Source organism: Danio rerio, chromosome 6, assembly GCF_049306965.1.
Source record: "Danio rerio strain Tuebingen ecotype United States chromosome 6, GRCz12tu, whole genome shotgun sequence".
NCBI lineage: Eukaryota > Metazoa > Chordata > Actinopteri > Cypriniformes > Danionidae > Danio > Danio rerio.
The window spans coordinates 29942277-29957436 of NC_133181.1; the positions used below are offsets into that span (position 1 = coordinate 29942277).

The following is a 15160-nucleotide window of genomic DNA, read 5'->3' on the forward strand; positions in this document are numbered from 1 at the left end:
TAGAGAACAGTGTAGATGATTCACAAGTTATGTTTTTATCCGCCTATTTTTATTTGCATTTTGAAAATGAGTAGACAAACTGTATGCACACAACTGAGTGAAATAAACATTTCATCTGATAAGATAACATGCTTATAAACCACACTCACTGGCCACTTTTTTAGGTACAGTACACCTGTCCAGCTGCTCATTAACACAAATTTCTAATCAGACAATCACATATCAGCAGCTCAATGCATTTAGGCATGTAGACATAGTCAAGATGATCTGCTGCAGTTCAAACCGACATTCAGAATGGGAAAGAAAGGTGATTTAAGTGACTCTGAACATGGTATGGTTGTTGGTGCCAGGCGGAGCTGGTCTGAGTATTTCAGAAACTGCTGATCTACTGGGACTTTCACGCACAACCATCTCTATGGAAAAAGAGAATATATCTAGTAAGCAGTAGTTCTGTGGGTGCAAATGCTTTGTTGATGCCAGAGGTTAGAGGAGAACGGCCAGACTGGTTCGAGCTGTTAGAAAGGCAACAGCAACTCAAATAACCACTCCTTGCAACCGAGGTATGTAGAAGAGCGTCTCTGAACACACAACACATCCATAGAAGACTATACTGGCTGCCACTCATATCAGCTAAGAACAGGAAACCGAGGCTACAATTGGCACAGGCTCACCAAAAATTGGACAATAAAAGATTGGAAGAATGTTGCCTGGTCTGATGAGTCTCGATTAATGCTGCGATATTCGAGTGGTAGGGTGAGAATTTGGCGTGAATAACATGAAAGCATGGATCCATCCTTTCTTCTCAATGGTTCAGGCTAGTGCTGGTGGTGGTGTCCATCCCTTTATGCCCACAGTGTACCCATCTTCTGATGGCTACTTCCAGCGCGATATTGTGCGATGTCATAAAGTGCGAATCATCTCAGACTGGTTTCTGGAACATGACAATGACTGTACTCAAATGGCCTTCACAGTCACCAGATAGATTGATAGATAGATAGACAGTCCGATAGAGCACCTTTGGTATGTGGTGGAATGGGAGATTCACATCATGGTTGTGCAACTGACAAATCTGCCGCAACTGTGTGATGCTATCATGTCAATATAGACCAAAATCTATGAGGAATATTTCCAGTACATTGTGTAATCTATGTCACAAAGTTTTAAAGCAGTTCTGAAAGCAAAGAGGGGGTCCAACCTGGTACTAGTAAGGTGTACCTAATAAAGTGGCCGATGAGTGTATAATGCAAATGCATTTATTCCAGTATGCAAATCAAAATAGCAATGTGATTTTGTTTTAACAGATCATGTATAACAAATATAGCTATGATTGGATAGCAGTAATAGACAAACCAGCAAACCAACCACATTGTAAAACATCTTAAATGTTGTTTTGGTCATTCTAAAATCCCTTAGACAAAGTCCATTATCAAAGGGGTTTGGTATTATTGTCTTGAGAGGCTGCACTCCTAAAGATTGGTCTAGTGCCTTCAAAAGCCACCTCACATTCATTGCATTTTGTCTTGTGAAACACAAGTCATTTATTATTTAATAAAAAAGGCCCACAGTAGCAAATTACATTTTCGTTTTGATATTAGGTGCCAGTATATCAGGAAGTGATGACTTTGCCTCATTGGGTGGAAATGGTGCTTTATTCACAAATTTTTTATGCAGTATTCCAGTTTTGAGCATCAATCTAATTCACATCTTTGGATGGAAACATAGCTACTGTTCAGTAAGGATTTCAAATCATTAGATAATTACTGAGGGGAGTTTTGTGGCTCCTTCGCTTCTTTACTGGTTTCATAAAAACACCAACCTATCTTTTTAATGAGATTGCATGCATATTCGCATCAATTTAGCAACACGGTGAATCTCCAAATGCTTTAAGTTTTCTTTAGTGTCAGCCTGGCTAAATATTCAAACAGAAATAGACTCAGTCAACAGAGTAAAGCCAGTGGTCAGCAAAGCAAGTGTTGGGCTCTGTGGTTACTTTAGAGGCAGTTATAAAGGCCTCACCCTCTAAAACCACTTCTAGTGGACAGGAGCCAGGGCAGGTGTGTCAAAGTGCGTATGTGTGTGTCTGAACAGTGATCCGGTTTTCTCAGCTGCAAGACGTAGATGTCTGGCAGAACAAGGCAGCTGTCTGTTTCCTTATGGGGAAAGGATACATCTGCCACAGGGCCTGACCTTACTCTTTCATCCTGCAATGCTACTGCTCACTCTCGAGTGTCAACACACTACTGGACACCTCATCTCTGCTTATCCCCAGTCAGCATGATTCATACATCATAGCCATCCGATTGCTGTTCCAGGCCCTTTTGCAATATATCTTCTAAATGTCATTGTAAGAAACTGAATTGTTGATGGGTTGAGTCCTACTTGAAATGTCCTTAAAACCTTTAGAGTTCTGTTGGTCTGTTCTTTCTTGTCTTACTATGTAATACTAATGGAACCAACCCAGCCTCTGTTGTCAGGTATAATATGGTACAGAAAGACTTTAATGGAGATGAAATATGCTATTTATGCAACTCAGAAAATGAATGTCCAAACATGTAGATCATGGTGTGGTGAAGCTTAAGCAATGGAATCCAGGAAGGAGTGCCAGGAAGGTAAGCTGCAAGTGTGTGCAGACTCTGCTAACCCTGAGCACGTACTTGCTCTTCTGTTCTTTGACATTTAGGTCAACAACAATGGCCTGGTGTCTTTCTTGAGGGAGGTGTCCCAGTTCACCCCTGTGGCATTCCCTATTGCTGGAGACCGAAGAGTGGTGGCTCCATTCTGGGCTGACGTAGACAACCGACGAGCAGGGAAAGTCTTCTATCGTGAGAGCAAAGATCCTGCTATCCTGAGAAGAGCTACTGCAGATACTAATCGTTACTTTCCGGAGTTCCCAACATTTGTGACCACATGGGTGCTAATTGCTACCTGGCATCAAGTCACATTTTTTGGTGGCAGCTCAATAACTCCGGTACAAAGTCATTGACACTTAATACATATGCTGTGTTGCTTTACTATGTTTATGTTTTCTCTACTAGGCCTGTATTTTTGTAATTCTGTAATATAACACACAGTTTCTCTACTCTAAGCCTCAAGGTTCACTGTTCAGGAGTTTAAAACCAATCTTGATCAAAACTTAACAATTCATTATCGTGGATATTGAGAGCATGAGTGAAAAATACTAATCTAACTAGTAAAATAATAATTCCAATAATAAATCTCCAGGCTAGTTGTGGCAAATGACCTGCTTTGTGTTCTGTTCTAAAGGTCAATACATTTCAAGTAGTTCTCATCACAGATGGTGAGCTCTCCTTCACCATCTTCCAGTACCACAATATTACCTGGACAACAGGAATGCATGCTACCAGTGGTGGAGACCTCGCTGGCTTAGGGGGCATAGCTGCACAGGTAAGGTCTTTGCCATTACTTTTCAACTTTGGCACTTTGGATTCAAGTCTTGCCTTAAATGAATAAAATGCAATGTGAAAGAAACTACTCTGAGAGAACTGTCCTCCACTTCCACTCTCTTCCTAGGCAGGTTTTAATGCTGGTGATGGGAAGCGCTATTTCAACATTCCAGGCTCCCGAACAGATGATATTGTTGAAATTGAAACCACTACGAATGTGGGATATCCTGGTCGTTGGGTCTTTCGTATTGATGATTCTCATGTTCAAGTGGGTGGCTGCAACGACTCAGGTATGTCGCCAGAGGGAAAAAAAATCCAGTCAAGCCAACAAATTAGAAAACATTATGGAGAATACATACATTTCTATTGTCCTCTTCAGCTTCAGTCTGTGCCAATTTAAGGCCCTGTCGAAATGGTGGACGTTGCATTGATGACTGCATCACTGGAAATCCCTCTTTCACTTGTTCGTGTTTGGCTGGATTTACTGGACGCAGATGCCAGATAGGTAAACCAATGATGAAATCCTTCCATCCCCCATGACCTGTATCATCCTTTGTGTTCTTCCTTGCCAGGAAAGAGAAAGTCAGCTTGTAAAAGCAGAATTCCACCCTGTAAGCCAGTGGGACAACCCAAGGGAGAGAATTTCCCCTGGTCACATCTGTATGCAATACGCATACAGTTGAGTTCAATTCAATTCAATTCAGCTTTATTTGTATAGCGCTTTTACAATGTAGATTGTGTCAAAGCAGCTTCACATAAATGGTCATAGTAACTGGAACAGTGTGGTTCAGGTTTTAGTGTTTAAGTTCAGTTCAGTTCAGTTCAGTTTAGCTCTGTTCAGTGTGATTTAATCATTACTGAGAGTTCAAACACTGAAGAGCAAATTCATCGATGCGTAGCTCTACCAATCCTGAACCATGCGAGGCAGTGGCGACAGCGGAGAGGGAAAAAAAACTTCACCTGATGGGAGTGAAGAAAAAAAACCTTGAGAGAACCAGACTCAGTTGGGCACGACCATTTTAATTTCTCCGCTGGCCAAAAGTCTTGTGCAGAACTTCATTCGCCGTGGTTTATGCTGGAAGATGGCCTCAATGAAGACTCGTCTGTCCCTGGAGCGTCGCTGGAATCAGACTCATGTTCTCCACTCCCCACGACCATCAGCGCAGCAGCAGCTCAGGATATGGCCTGGTCCCGGATATGGAATCCTTGGGATCATCACGTCGCTGGTCTTGGATCCAATCAGTGACTCCGCCTAATCTGAGGACCTCGGGATGAGTATCCCCAGGTGAAAATAGAGAATAAAGAGAATAATTAGCGTAGCTGCTGTTCATGGTGTATATAAGCAAGATGTAGAAGCCAGTGTGGAACCTGCTAGGTGATGCACTGAGTGTATGCTTTACTAAACAGATAGGTCTTTAATCTAGTTTTGAACTGGGAGAGTGTGTCTGAGCCTCGGACATTACCAGGAAGGCTATTCCAGAGTCTGTCCGATGTTTTGCAGTGGTCAAATCATTACCTTTTCCTCCACCCCTATGCACTTTAGGATTCCCTCTTGTTTTCATTCCTGTGCGCAAGTCTAATAAGTCACGTCATATTTGTTGTTATTTTGTGTTTTGATAGAAGTTGATGAGTGCTCCTCATACCCCTGTCAAAACGGAGGCACATGTGTGGACAAGATCAACCACTTCATCTGCCTGTGCCCAGTGGGATTCATAGGGGCAACATGTGAGACAGGTAAATTCTAGAATCTTCATTTATCTGACTTTTTGCATATTGCATGCTGAGGTAACAGAAACTAAATGTTCTTTTCAAAAACTCGTCCAACGAGGTGTAAAATAGCTACTGAAAATGATGTGAAACTCAGTAAGCTCTTCATTTTATGCTGTGGACTCTTTCCTCACTGACTTTATCCTCCCCTCCTCCCTTAGCACTCGGCTGGCTTCAGCCTCTTTCTCGTTCCCACAGTCCAGCCTGCAGAGATGTATCAAACCTCTAATACCTTTCACAGCCAGAAGTGCATAGTTTTAGAGTGAGGGGAACGGTGTGGAGGATATATTAATCAGCTGAATAAATATCCAGTGTGTGTCTATGTGTATGTGTGCGTCTCTGTGTTTATTGCCTGCAGACATAGACGAGTGCCAGGAGACCCCATGTCTCAATGGAGCACAGTGCATACAGGGTGTCGGCAACTTCACCTGCATATGCCAAGCAGGTTACACTGGGTTCCTATGCGAGTCAGGTGAGTACAGATCTTGGGAGTGTCACGGAAAGGCCATGGCTTTCCCCAGGGAACATTTCCTTTTTTCCACATTAGGCTTGCACTTATTCATTTGACAGATGGTGTTATCTAGACTGAAGACTGCAATAGCACAATACTTTTAAAAGGCAGCTAGTAAATGGAATTATTTTATCAGGTACTTTGATTTCTTTTCCTGTTTTCATTTTGGGTCAGGTTTTATGTTCCGAATATTGAAAGCGCTCTGAGCAGACCTTGATAGGATTTTTTTAGGAAAAAGCACTGACATGATTCCCCTGGTTGACAAATTGGGCTTCCCACAATGGATTTTAATAATGAAATACAAACCCAGTTGTGAAGTTCTTTGAAAATGAATCTGCTTGGCTTTGTTTACCTTGAACCCTTGTTTCTACACGAGACCAGATTGATGTTCATACTAGACACCTGATTAATGAAACAATACACCTGCACAAATCCTAAAATATCAATACAGTCAAAGCCAAGCTTTTCCAAGGTCTGACTTTTTTAAAGTCTGTACTCTAACCAATGAATCTTGTGTTTTTGAATACAGACATCAACGAATGCATGTCAATGCCATGTTTGAATGGAGGTGTGTGTGAAGACCTGGTAAATAACTACACCTGCACCTGTACAGCAAACTTCACTGGAAGCGCATGTGAGACAGGTGTGCTCTTACTCTTGAGTTCAGCCAATCATCTTACTTTATAAATGCCAGGCGCAACACATTATCCGGTCTTTGTTTTTGTTTCCATTTGTGAGGCGAAAAATGTTTAATGATAGAATGTGTTTACACAGCCAGCCACCTACTTTCCCCTTTACATTTGGCTTGCTGTAACATTTTCCAAGAAGCTGAAAAAGTGAAATGGATAAGGAGAGTGAAACACTATAGGATAACTATGGCTTTCGACCACGTGTCTGAGTACTTCAACTAAATCCTTTGTTAATAACATCAAGTTATCAGTTTCATTTTGGCCCTTTAGGTCAACAAAGTGGCTTAAAATTTAAATGGGGTTTCGATTTGGTTTAGTTATTTATGGATTTACCTTTATTTTACACATATCACTTAATTAAACATCAGTAAATGGTTTGATTGTGTTACTCTAGTAATACCTCCACAACATACTAATTAAGTATTTTCCCCATAAAACAGAGTTGGTTGTTGCTGATGCTGCAAATCAGACAGGTAAGTGGTAAATGTTCTTCGAGTTCCCACTAAGCTGAATCACTTAATTTATAAAATACCACACTTATGTTTTACTTCATTAACAGAATCCTGTGTTGGAGAGATTTGTAATAAACATCAAATCTGCGAGTACACTAACTCTGGAAATTACAGCTGCACCTGCATGCCCGGATACTACGGTGACAACTGTGAAGGTAAGCAGTCTCAAGTTTTATTGCACAGTAGTTGCTTTCCTCAAGTAACTGGGCAGGAGCATGGCACGGAAAAGAACAAGACAGACATCACAATCCCACAGGAATTTGAAGCACTGCCTGAGGAAGACTATGTAGCCGTGATGGATGAGCATAATTATCCAAACCTACAAAACCTCACCAGGTTTACTGCTCAGCCCTTGCAGCAAGTCGCTTGATGTTGTAAATAATTGCTTTATGGCACTTTTTACTACTTTACCAACAAGAGGAAGGACTCTTGTCTAGACTTTAAAGGGCCTCTGTTTTATGAGACAGTGCTAATGCTTGGAATTCACTTCCCTGCAACACAGCCAATGAAACCTGTTTGAATGCTCTGACATTCAACTACAAATCTCAAAAGTTTTGGGTTATGAAGATGATATGAGATGCAACATCCTCATTTCCTGCTTTGTCTCCTGGTTTGAGTCTGATTTGAGCCCAATTTGCAAATTAAGAAGTTCGCTGACAGATCAGGATATGATTTAAGGATAATCAGCAGGTGATTGGCGCTTTGCAATCTTTGTGTAAAATACTTAACGACACATCAGAGAGGTTCGCTGACACATCACTGACACCTCGCAAATATCTAGCATGCCATATATCTGGACTGGTTGGCCTAAACATCACTTGATATCAGTTGTAGTGATGAGCTACAGCCAGTGGGACAGCAAGTCAACCCATGATGATTGATTCATGTTCTCCACAGAGCACTTACATGTACACTTGAGTGTTTGAAAGCCAGATATATGAGTGATCTGCAGATAGATCAACTGATAGACACATGCACTGCAGTGTACGCATTCAGAGCTATAACCAACTATTGCAGAGCGTGTCTGTAATGTAGGTCATTATTTAGAAGCCAGTTGCTCTTTCTCATAGTTCCGCCATGAACATTTACTGTCAAAAGCTGTAAAGTGGAATATCAAAAAATGTGTCTATCATAAGCTAACACCGTTAAAAAAAAAATAAAAATAAATTTGTTAAACACTATACAGTCAGGTCCATAAATATTTGGACATTGACACAATTCTGACAGTTTTGGCTCTATACACCAACACAATGGATTTGAAATAAAACAAACAAGATGTGCTTTAACTGCAGGCTGTCAGCTTTAATTTGACAAATTAAATTAAATTAATTAATTAAATTAATTTGAGCGGTGTAAGAATTGCCTCTTTATGTTAAGGGACTAAAAGTAATTGGACAACTGGCTTCTCAGCTGTTCCATGGCCAGATGTGTGTTATTCCTTCGTTATCCCAATTACAGTGAGCAGATAAAAGGTCCAGAGTTCGATTCAAGTGTGCTATTTGAATTTCAATCTGTTGCTGACAACTCTCGAGATGAGATCCAAAGAGCTGTCACTATCAGTCAAGCAAGCCATCATTAGGTTGAAAAAACAAAACGAACCCATCAGAAATATCAAAAACATTAGGCTTGGCCAAAACAACGCACCAGTGAGCTCAGCAACACTAAAAGACCCGGAAGACTGTTTCTGTGGTGGAAAACTGAATAATTATTTCCTAGTGAAAAAAACCCTTCACAGGAGTTGGCCAGATCAAGAACTCTCTCCAGGAGGTAGGTGTACTGTATGTGTATTCACCAGAGTGAATACAGAGGGTTCACCACAAGATGTAAACCATTGGTGAGCCTCAAAACAGTAAGGCCAGATTAAAGTTCTAAAAAAGCCTATGCAGTTCTGGAACAACATTCTATGAACAAATATGACCAAGGTCAACTTTTTTCCAGAGTGATGGAAAGAGAAGAGTGTGGAGAAGGAAAAGAACTGCTTATGATCCAAAGCAGTGAAGCATGGTGGCGGTAGTGTCATGGCGTAGGCATGCATATCTACCATTGGAACTGGATTTCTTGTATTTATTGATGATGTGTTTGCAGTAGGATGCATTCTAAAGTGTTTTGGGCAATATTATCTGCTATATTCAGCCAAATGCTTCAGAACTCATTGGACGGCACTTCACAGAGCAGATGGACAGTGACCAAAAGCATACTGCAAAAGCAACCAAGGAGTTTTTGAAGTGAAAGAACTGGAACCTTATGCAATGGTCAATCCCCTGACCTAAATTTGATTAAGCATATATTTCAGCTACTGAAGACAAAACTGAAGGGAAAATGACCCAATAATAAGCAGGAACTGAAGACAGTTACTGTTGGGGCCTGGCAAAGCACCACCAGAAATTAAACCCAGCATCTGGTGGTGTCTATGTGTTCCAGACTTCACGCTGTAATTGATTGCAAAGGATTTGCAACCAAGTATTAAAAAGTGAAAGTTTAATTCATGATTTTTATTCTGTCCCTTTTTATTTTGGTCCCTTCACAAGTGGGAGGTACATATGTAAACTGTTGTAATGCCTACACCGTTCACCTGATTTGTATGTAAACAGTCTCAAATTAAAGCTGACAGCTTGCAGTTTAAGCGCATCTTGTTTGTTTTATTTCAAATCCATGGTGTCGGTGTATAGAGCCAATAGCAATGTGTCAATGTTCCAATATTTATGGACCTGACTGTATATATTGATATTGAATTATAGTCCAGCCCAAACATGTTTTACTTTAGGTTTTCAGAACAATGAGAGATTATCTAGTGTAACCCCTGTTGTGGATCATTTACATGCAGTGGCAGTGCTAGGGTTGAGACTCATCCTGCAAGGATTTCCTAAGGAATTTTTTTTTTTTAAATTTTCAAAATTTTCCCACTTTACTTTATTGAAAAATAACCTAAACCAAAGTGTATAATAAAAAACTAGCATTAGTTATCAATAGCTATCATGGAGTGCTATTTAACAACAAATAAAATACCCTAAATTTCTGACTCTGCAGAGCAGCTCAGTAATAACATGGAAATCTCTATCCGAACTTCAGATTGGAGATAACTGCATCACACAGTAGCAACGGTGACCTGTTACTAGCATGACTGTTAAATGGAGACTGGCTTGTTGACTTCTCATTGTGCTGGAATTGCCAGGGGGCTGCTGGGTGTCAAAGCCAAGGGGTTAACAAACAACGGCAGTCACTTTTTCTTATGAAAAAATAATGTTTGCTGATCAATACTTTTGAACTCATTTGAATCTTAACTGCCGCTATTCAATAACAATAGATGAATTGCCGCAAATGTAGACCTAATATGGTTTTGCCAGCCTGATCTCATGAGAAAACATAACTATATTACTTTTTTTCCCTTCAGTTTTGTGGCTAATTTGTAAGAATTTGTATGAGTATTATTTGTATTTGTATTATGAATTGTCAAGATTTTATTTACTGTAAATAAAAGAAATAAGTAAATATAGACTAGTTGTGTTACAAAATATATAATATATTTATTTATTTATTTATATATATATAAATTTAACAGAATAAAATAAAATAGAGAATTAATTGAAAGTTATTTGTAAATGTCTTATTTGGTAGTTGGCATTAGACATTTTATTACAAACAGTGACACATAAGAGATTTGATACACCTAGAAAAAAGTAAAAGATTCCCACTTTTAAGCATTTCAATTATAAAAAATCTGTGTAATTTATATTTTTAGCACCCCGTGTAGTGTTAAGCCCCACATTAGCATCCCAACAACAGTCACCACTGTCATTTAAGTATGAACACAACCAACTCTGCCGACACTTAAAACTGTGTAGTGTGAATTTGGCATAAATATCCCTAGATTTAACTATACATTTTGAGCTACAGCAAATCCATCCTACTATTCCCCCTGGAGCTGAAATAACAATCAACGCTTATATAGACTCTCTTAAATCTCCAAAATACCTTCCTGCCTGGCTCACTTGGAATGTGCAGCGGAAAAAGTAATGCAGTCCTTTCAAAAAGAGAAGGTAGAAGCTCACAGGCAGAACCCAGGAGTGTCTAATAGGGCACAGAGATCAAAGACACCGACCTGAAATCACAGCAAAACCTGAAATCCCCTGAAATTCAGCAAATTAAAAACCTATTAATTTCCCCTAAGGTCATACAGTTTGAATTTAAAAATGTTATCAGATAAATAACACCCTCGAGACCCTGGACTAAAAGGAAGAATTCTTTTAAAAGAGAGATAGTAACTTGTTTGATCCACAATTATTACAGGAAGAGGAAAATAAAAGTGTTTTGGTACAGAAAAGCTGAATACTGACTTAAGAGTCATTCGGCACACCATGAACTGTGTGGGAAATGTTGTGGGAAAGACTGACCCAAGAAGTAGGTTTATAATGGACAACAGTACAATGAACACCACCACAGCACACTATGCTAAACTAAAGAAACCCACAATTTTCCCACACATGAATTTACACTTTGTGCCAATTTGAATGATGTGAAGAAAGAGCCACATATTTTAGATTGGTTGGTGTTTACTTATTCAGAAAATTTAAAACTATGCTGATCTCCTGCCAAAGGCTTCTCTTCATCTGTCTCCTTCTCTTTGCTTTTAAATCCCTTACAGAGGAGTGCCCCTGTCAGAATGGAGGTATTTGTGTTGATGTGAATGGCACATGTGACTGTCCTACAGGCTTCACTGGACTCTACTGTCAGTTTGGTATGTATTATCTCCATACAAATACAGAAAAGTTTTTTAAAGGATTTACCCAATTGTCAAGATTTTAAAATCAAGGCAGAGAGAATGAGATATTATTTTAAAGGTTGCAGATTAATGGATGATAATTCTAATTACAGGTCTACCTTATTAATTAAAAATGTTATTAGAAACAGATACAAAAAAATAAAAATAAAAATATGTATTAAACTGAAATAAAAGCCATACCATGCATGTACCATAATGGTTTTAGCCAAAGCTAATTCACCACAGTAGAAGGGCTTTTATAAATTACCATAAACAAAAACTACAAGTCGTACATAATTATAAACATTTAATTAATATATCAGCCAAGATTTTGTGTCTTTTTAAAAATTATTCAAATCCACAATGGATTTTAAGTAGTCTGACAATGAATAAAAATAAATCCCACCTTTAACTGAACTTTGGGCTCTATTTAATCGATCTAGGTGCAAAGTCTAAAGCAGGGCATGTTCGCATTTACTTTTGCTATTTTAAGGATGGAAAAGTACGCTTTGCTCCCTATCGCATGGTCTTACAGGCTTGTGCTTATTCTCTTATTCAAGTTATAGGTGTGTTTTGAGCATAACGTGCATTAAATCAATTGGAGTGTCATCTCCCATTCCCTTTAAGAGTCAGTTGCATCACGCCATGGTGATTTGCTATGGAAAAACTTCACTAGCGAGAAAACAGTTAAACAGACCATCTGCAGTATGAGGATAAAGAACGAGCCTCCTCCATTCGGCCTGTTATCTTTCTCTTTACTTTTTCTCTTTACTCCTTTACTTTCGTGGATAAGGAAACAGTGTTGTATGCACTCCGCTCAAGACATAGATAAGCTACATATTTAATTTTGTTTGTTATGCACAAAGAGTTGTTTCAAAACTATTTCTAAATTCAGTTTTAATTTCCAGCAAATGAATAAATGAACAATAATAATAAAGTGTGGTCAAAAAACTGAGTTATGTTCAAACACATTCCCTATTCTTATGCCCCATATGGTGATGCAAACGTCTCTAAAACCCAACAGATGAACAAATCTAAACTTGTTTTTATTAAAATAATTATAAATGTGCATATAATAAATAATACTCATATTAATAATATTATACAAATACAAATTGCCATGAATAAACTAAAAGAAGCCCCCCGATGTGAAGAGGGCATGGAGGTTTTTATAATATGTTTTTATATGTAAAGTTATTTGTGTATTAGTGTATCCTGTGTGTATTATGCAATGAGTAAACATACCCGCATAGCCGCATTACTAACTCATTCTGCGCTGGACTTTAGACCAGCTTTTAATTGGTCAATGGTGCTGTCTTAACTAAAAATTGCATGCAGGCATAGGGGAAAGTCTATTTAAACACAAAAAAATTGAGTTTCACACCCTCTCAAATTGGCAGAAATTAGTATAGCAATATATAGTAAGTATGGCACTGCAGATCCAAGCTGAACACGTGATGATTGACAGTAGTTGCACTTGTACAGATCTTCTTTTTTAAGCACAGATTGCTATTAGCCAACTGTTGAATGGTCTGTGATTATTAAATCACACTAAATAATGTATTTCTGGAAATTCTCCACATTGTAAATTAATTGTTTGGCCTGATGATGGAAAATCTGAAAGATTTAAATAACCAAAAGGGTGGGCAACATGTCATCATAAAAATAAGTTATGTCAAAAGTACTTCTAAATATTTGTAAAACAACTAATTGCTGTGAATTATTATTTCACTCCTTAGAAGTAACACAAACACCCTGCAGTAACAACAGGCCATGTCCAGATGGAGGTCCCTGCTTGGAATATGGTGGCACATACCTTTGCACCTGCCAAACTGGTGCCGAATTTGATCACAAGGATTTCTACCCCTATGGTAAGACCCTTGGAGAGCATTGAAGCCATGTGCTGAGAATGGGCTCCATGACAAATGAACTAACTCTGTGCCAGGTCACCGGGATGGCAAATGTCCCCAAAGCAATAAAGGCGTTATGTTATGAGCAAATGAGAAAAGAAAGATTTATTTGTGTGTTGACATAATGTTAAGCTAAGGTTTCAAGTTGGCTACTAAAATACACAGAGGATCTAAGCCGTGCTGTGCATTTAAATGAAATCATTCCAACACATGCAAATAAAAGTTACAAGTGAGTGGTAAAAATGATCACCCGCTGTGAGGGAACGTGGTGAAGCTGGTGCGTGTGTTTTTCAGTACAGCCCCAATCAGCCTGCGACTCCTCTCCGTGTCAGAATGGAGGGTATTGCTATGAAAGAGATGGAGACTACATCTGCGAGTGCAAACACGGCTACAGAGGCAAGCATTGCGAAAGAGGTATGCTGTGTTTGCCATTCTTGTTAACATTTTGTCTTTGCATGCTTACACATTAAGTTAGTCACATGTTTAGCAATTCCACCACTGTGCTTTATATTGCGTGATGCACCACATATCAGTTGTGCAGAAGTCTTAAACATGCAATATTTAATTTAATTCCTTTTTTTTTCCTCAGTCAGATTAAGTATCTGTGCTTCTAGTCCCTGTCGTAATGGAGGTTCTTGTAAAGAAGAAGCTGACAGCTACCATTGTGTCTGCCCCTACCGTTTCACGGGGAAACACTGTGAAGTGGGTAAGTGTTTAACGTCAAGATATCTTTGCTGTAATAATTGGTTTTCTGTTGTGATTTAAACAGGGACAAAAATATGATTAAGTTGTTTAAAGTGTATAAGCATAAATGCTCTGTCACAGCAGTTTCTCTTGATATACTGGATTCTAATAGCACAGTCCTTGAGATCTGGGACCAAGTGTACTTATTCACGGCAACTGAGCAGCAGAGGCCAGCTAGTGAATTACTGAGCAAGTAAACCTCACTCCTCTGACCTCTAAAGGTGCTCGACAAACACTGGGGTCATGCTCTTTAGCCTCCTTGTTATAGCAGCCGACTCCCATGCACTAGGTCATCGGTTCGATTCCAGACCGGTGGGGTTGCATTGGTGCCGTGACCCGGATGGGAGTGAGGTTTAGGGGGGTAAGTGTAGAAGAGGCTAGCTAAGTGATGAGCATGTAGACCTCACTTCTCTGACCTCTAAAGTTGTTCTAGCGACAGACACTAGAGACCGTCTTTAGCCTCCATGGTTGATCAACCGACTTCCCTGCAGAAAGTCGTAGGTTCGATCTCAACTCAGAGCGGGTTGGGTGGTGTGGGACCGGTGGGGTTACATTTGTACATGGTCAGCGATGGCCATCAACAACAGGATAATGTCCAATAAGAGACTGCAGGCATTGTTTGCGGATGGCTGTTAAATTTGTACTAAAGTCTCGACCTTCGAATTTACTCCCCACAAACCCAATCAACCATTTGTGGTTAGACTTACTAAAGCAGGTTCATGCCACATCACCACTACTACCCTGCAATACACAGGAACTGGAGAACCTGATGCTGACATTATATGCAGACCTATCGTTACTTCGGCAAATCAAACCCTCACTACATGGCAGATGTTTTATGGGCAAAAGCATGTTCTACAGGTT

The 15160-nt window shown here is 39.4% G+C and overlaps 1 protein-coding gene across 5 annotated transcripts in view; it reads left to right on the plus strand.

The window, feature by feature from the left end:
- The window catches only part of sned1 (sushi, nidogen and EGF-like domains 1), a 65131-nt gene that overhangs the window by 4981 nt on the left and 44990 nt on the right, over positions 1-15160 (plus strand). For 4 of the 5 annotated variants that reach the window (XR_011015987.2, XR_012407974.1, XR_012407973.1 and 1 more), the window contains exons 2-14: positions 2681-2968; positions 3265-3405; positions 3532-3694; positions 3784-3909; positions 5025-5138; positions 5530-5643; positions 6212-6325; positions 6812-6844; positions 6931-7038; positions 11526-11618; positions 13382-13513; positions 13847-13966; positions 14142-14258. Coding sequence is in view for 2 of the 5 variants with exons in the window: in XM_017356625.4 (XP_017212114.2) it covers positions 2681-2968; positions 3265-3405; positions 3532-3694; positions 3784-3909; positions 5025-5138; positions 5530-5643; positions 6212-6325; positions 6812-6844; positions 6931-7038; positions 11526-11618; positions 13382-13513; positions 13847-13966; positions 14142-14258 (1663 nt within the window). In the remaining 3 variants the exon portion in view is untranslated. The remainder of the gene's footprint in view (positions 1-2680; positions 2969-3264; positions 3406-3531; positions 3695-3783; positions 3910-5024; positions 5139-5529; positions 5644-6211; positions 6326-6811; positions 6845-6930; positions 7039-11525; positions 11619-13381; positions 13514-13846; positions 13967-14141; positions 14259-15160) is intronic. The other variant, XM_073954138.1, reaches the window with a different exon arrangement.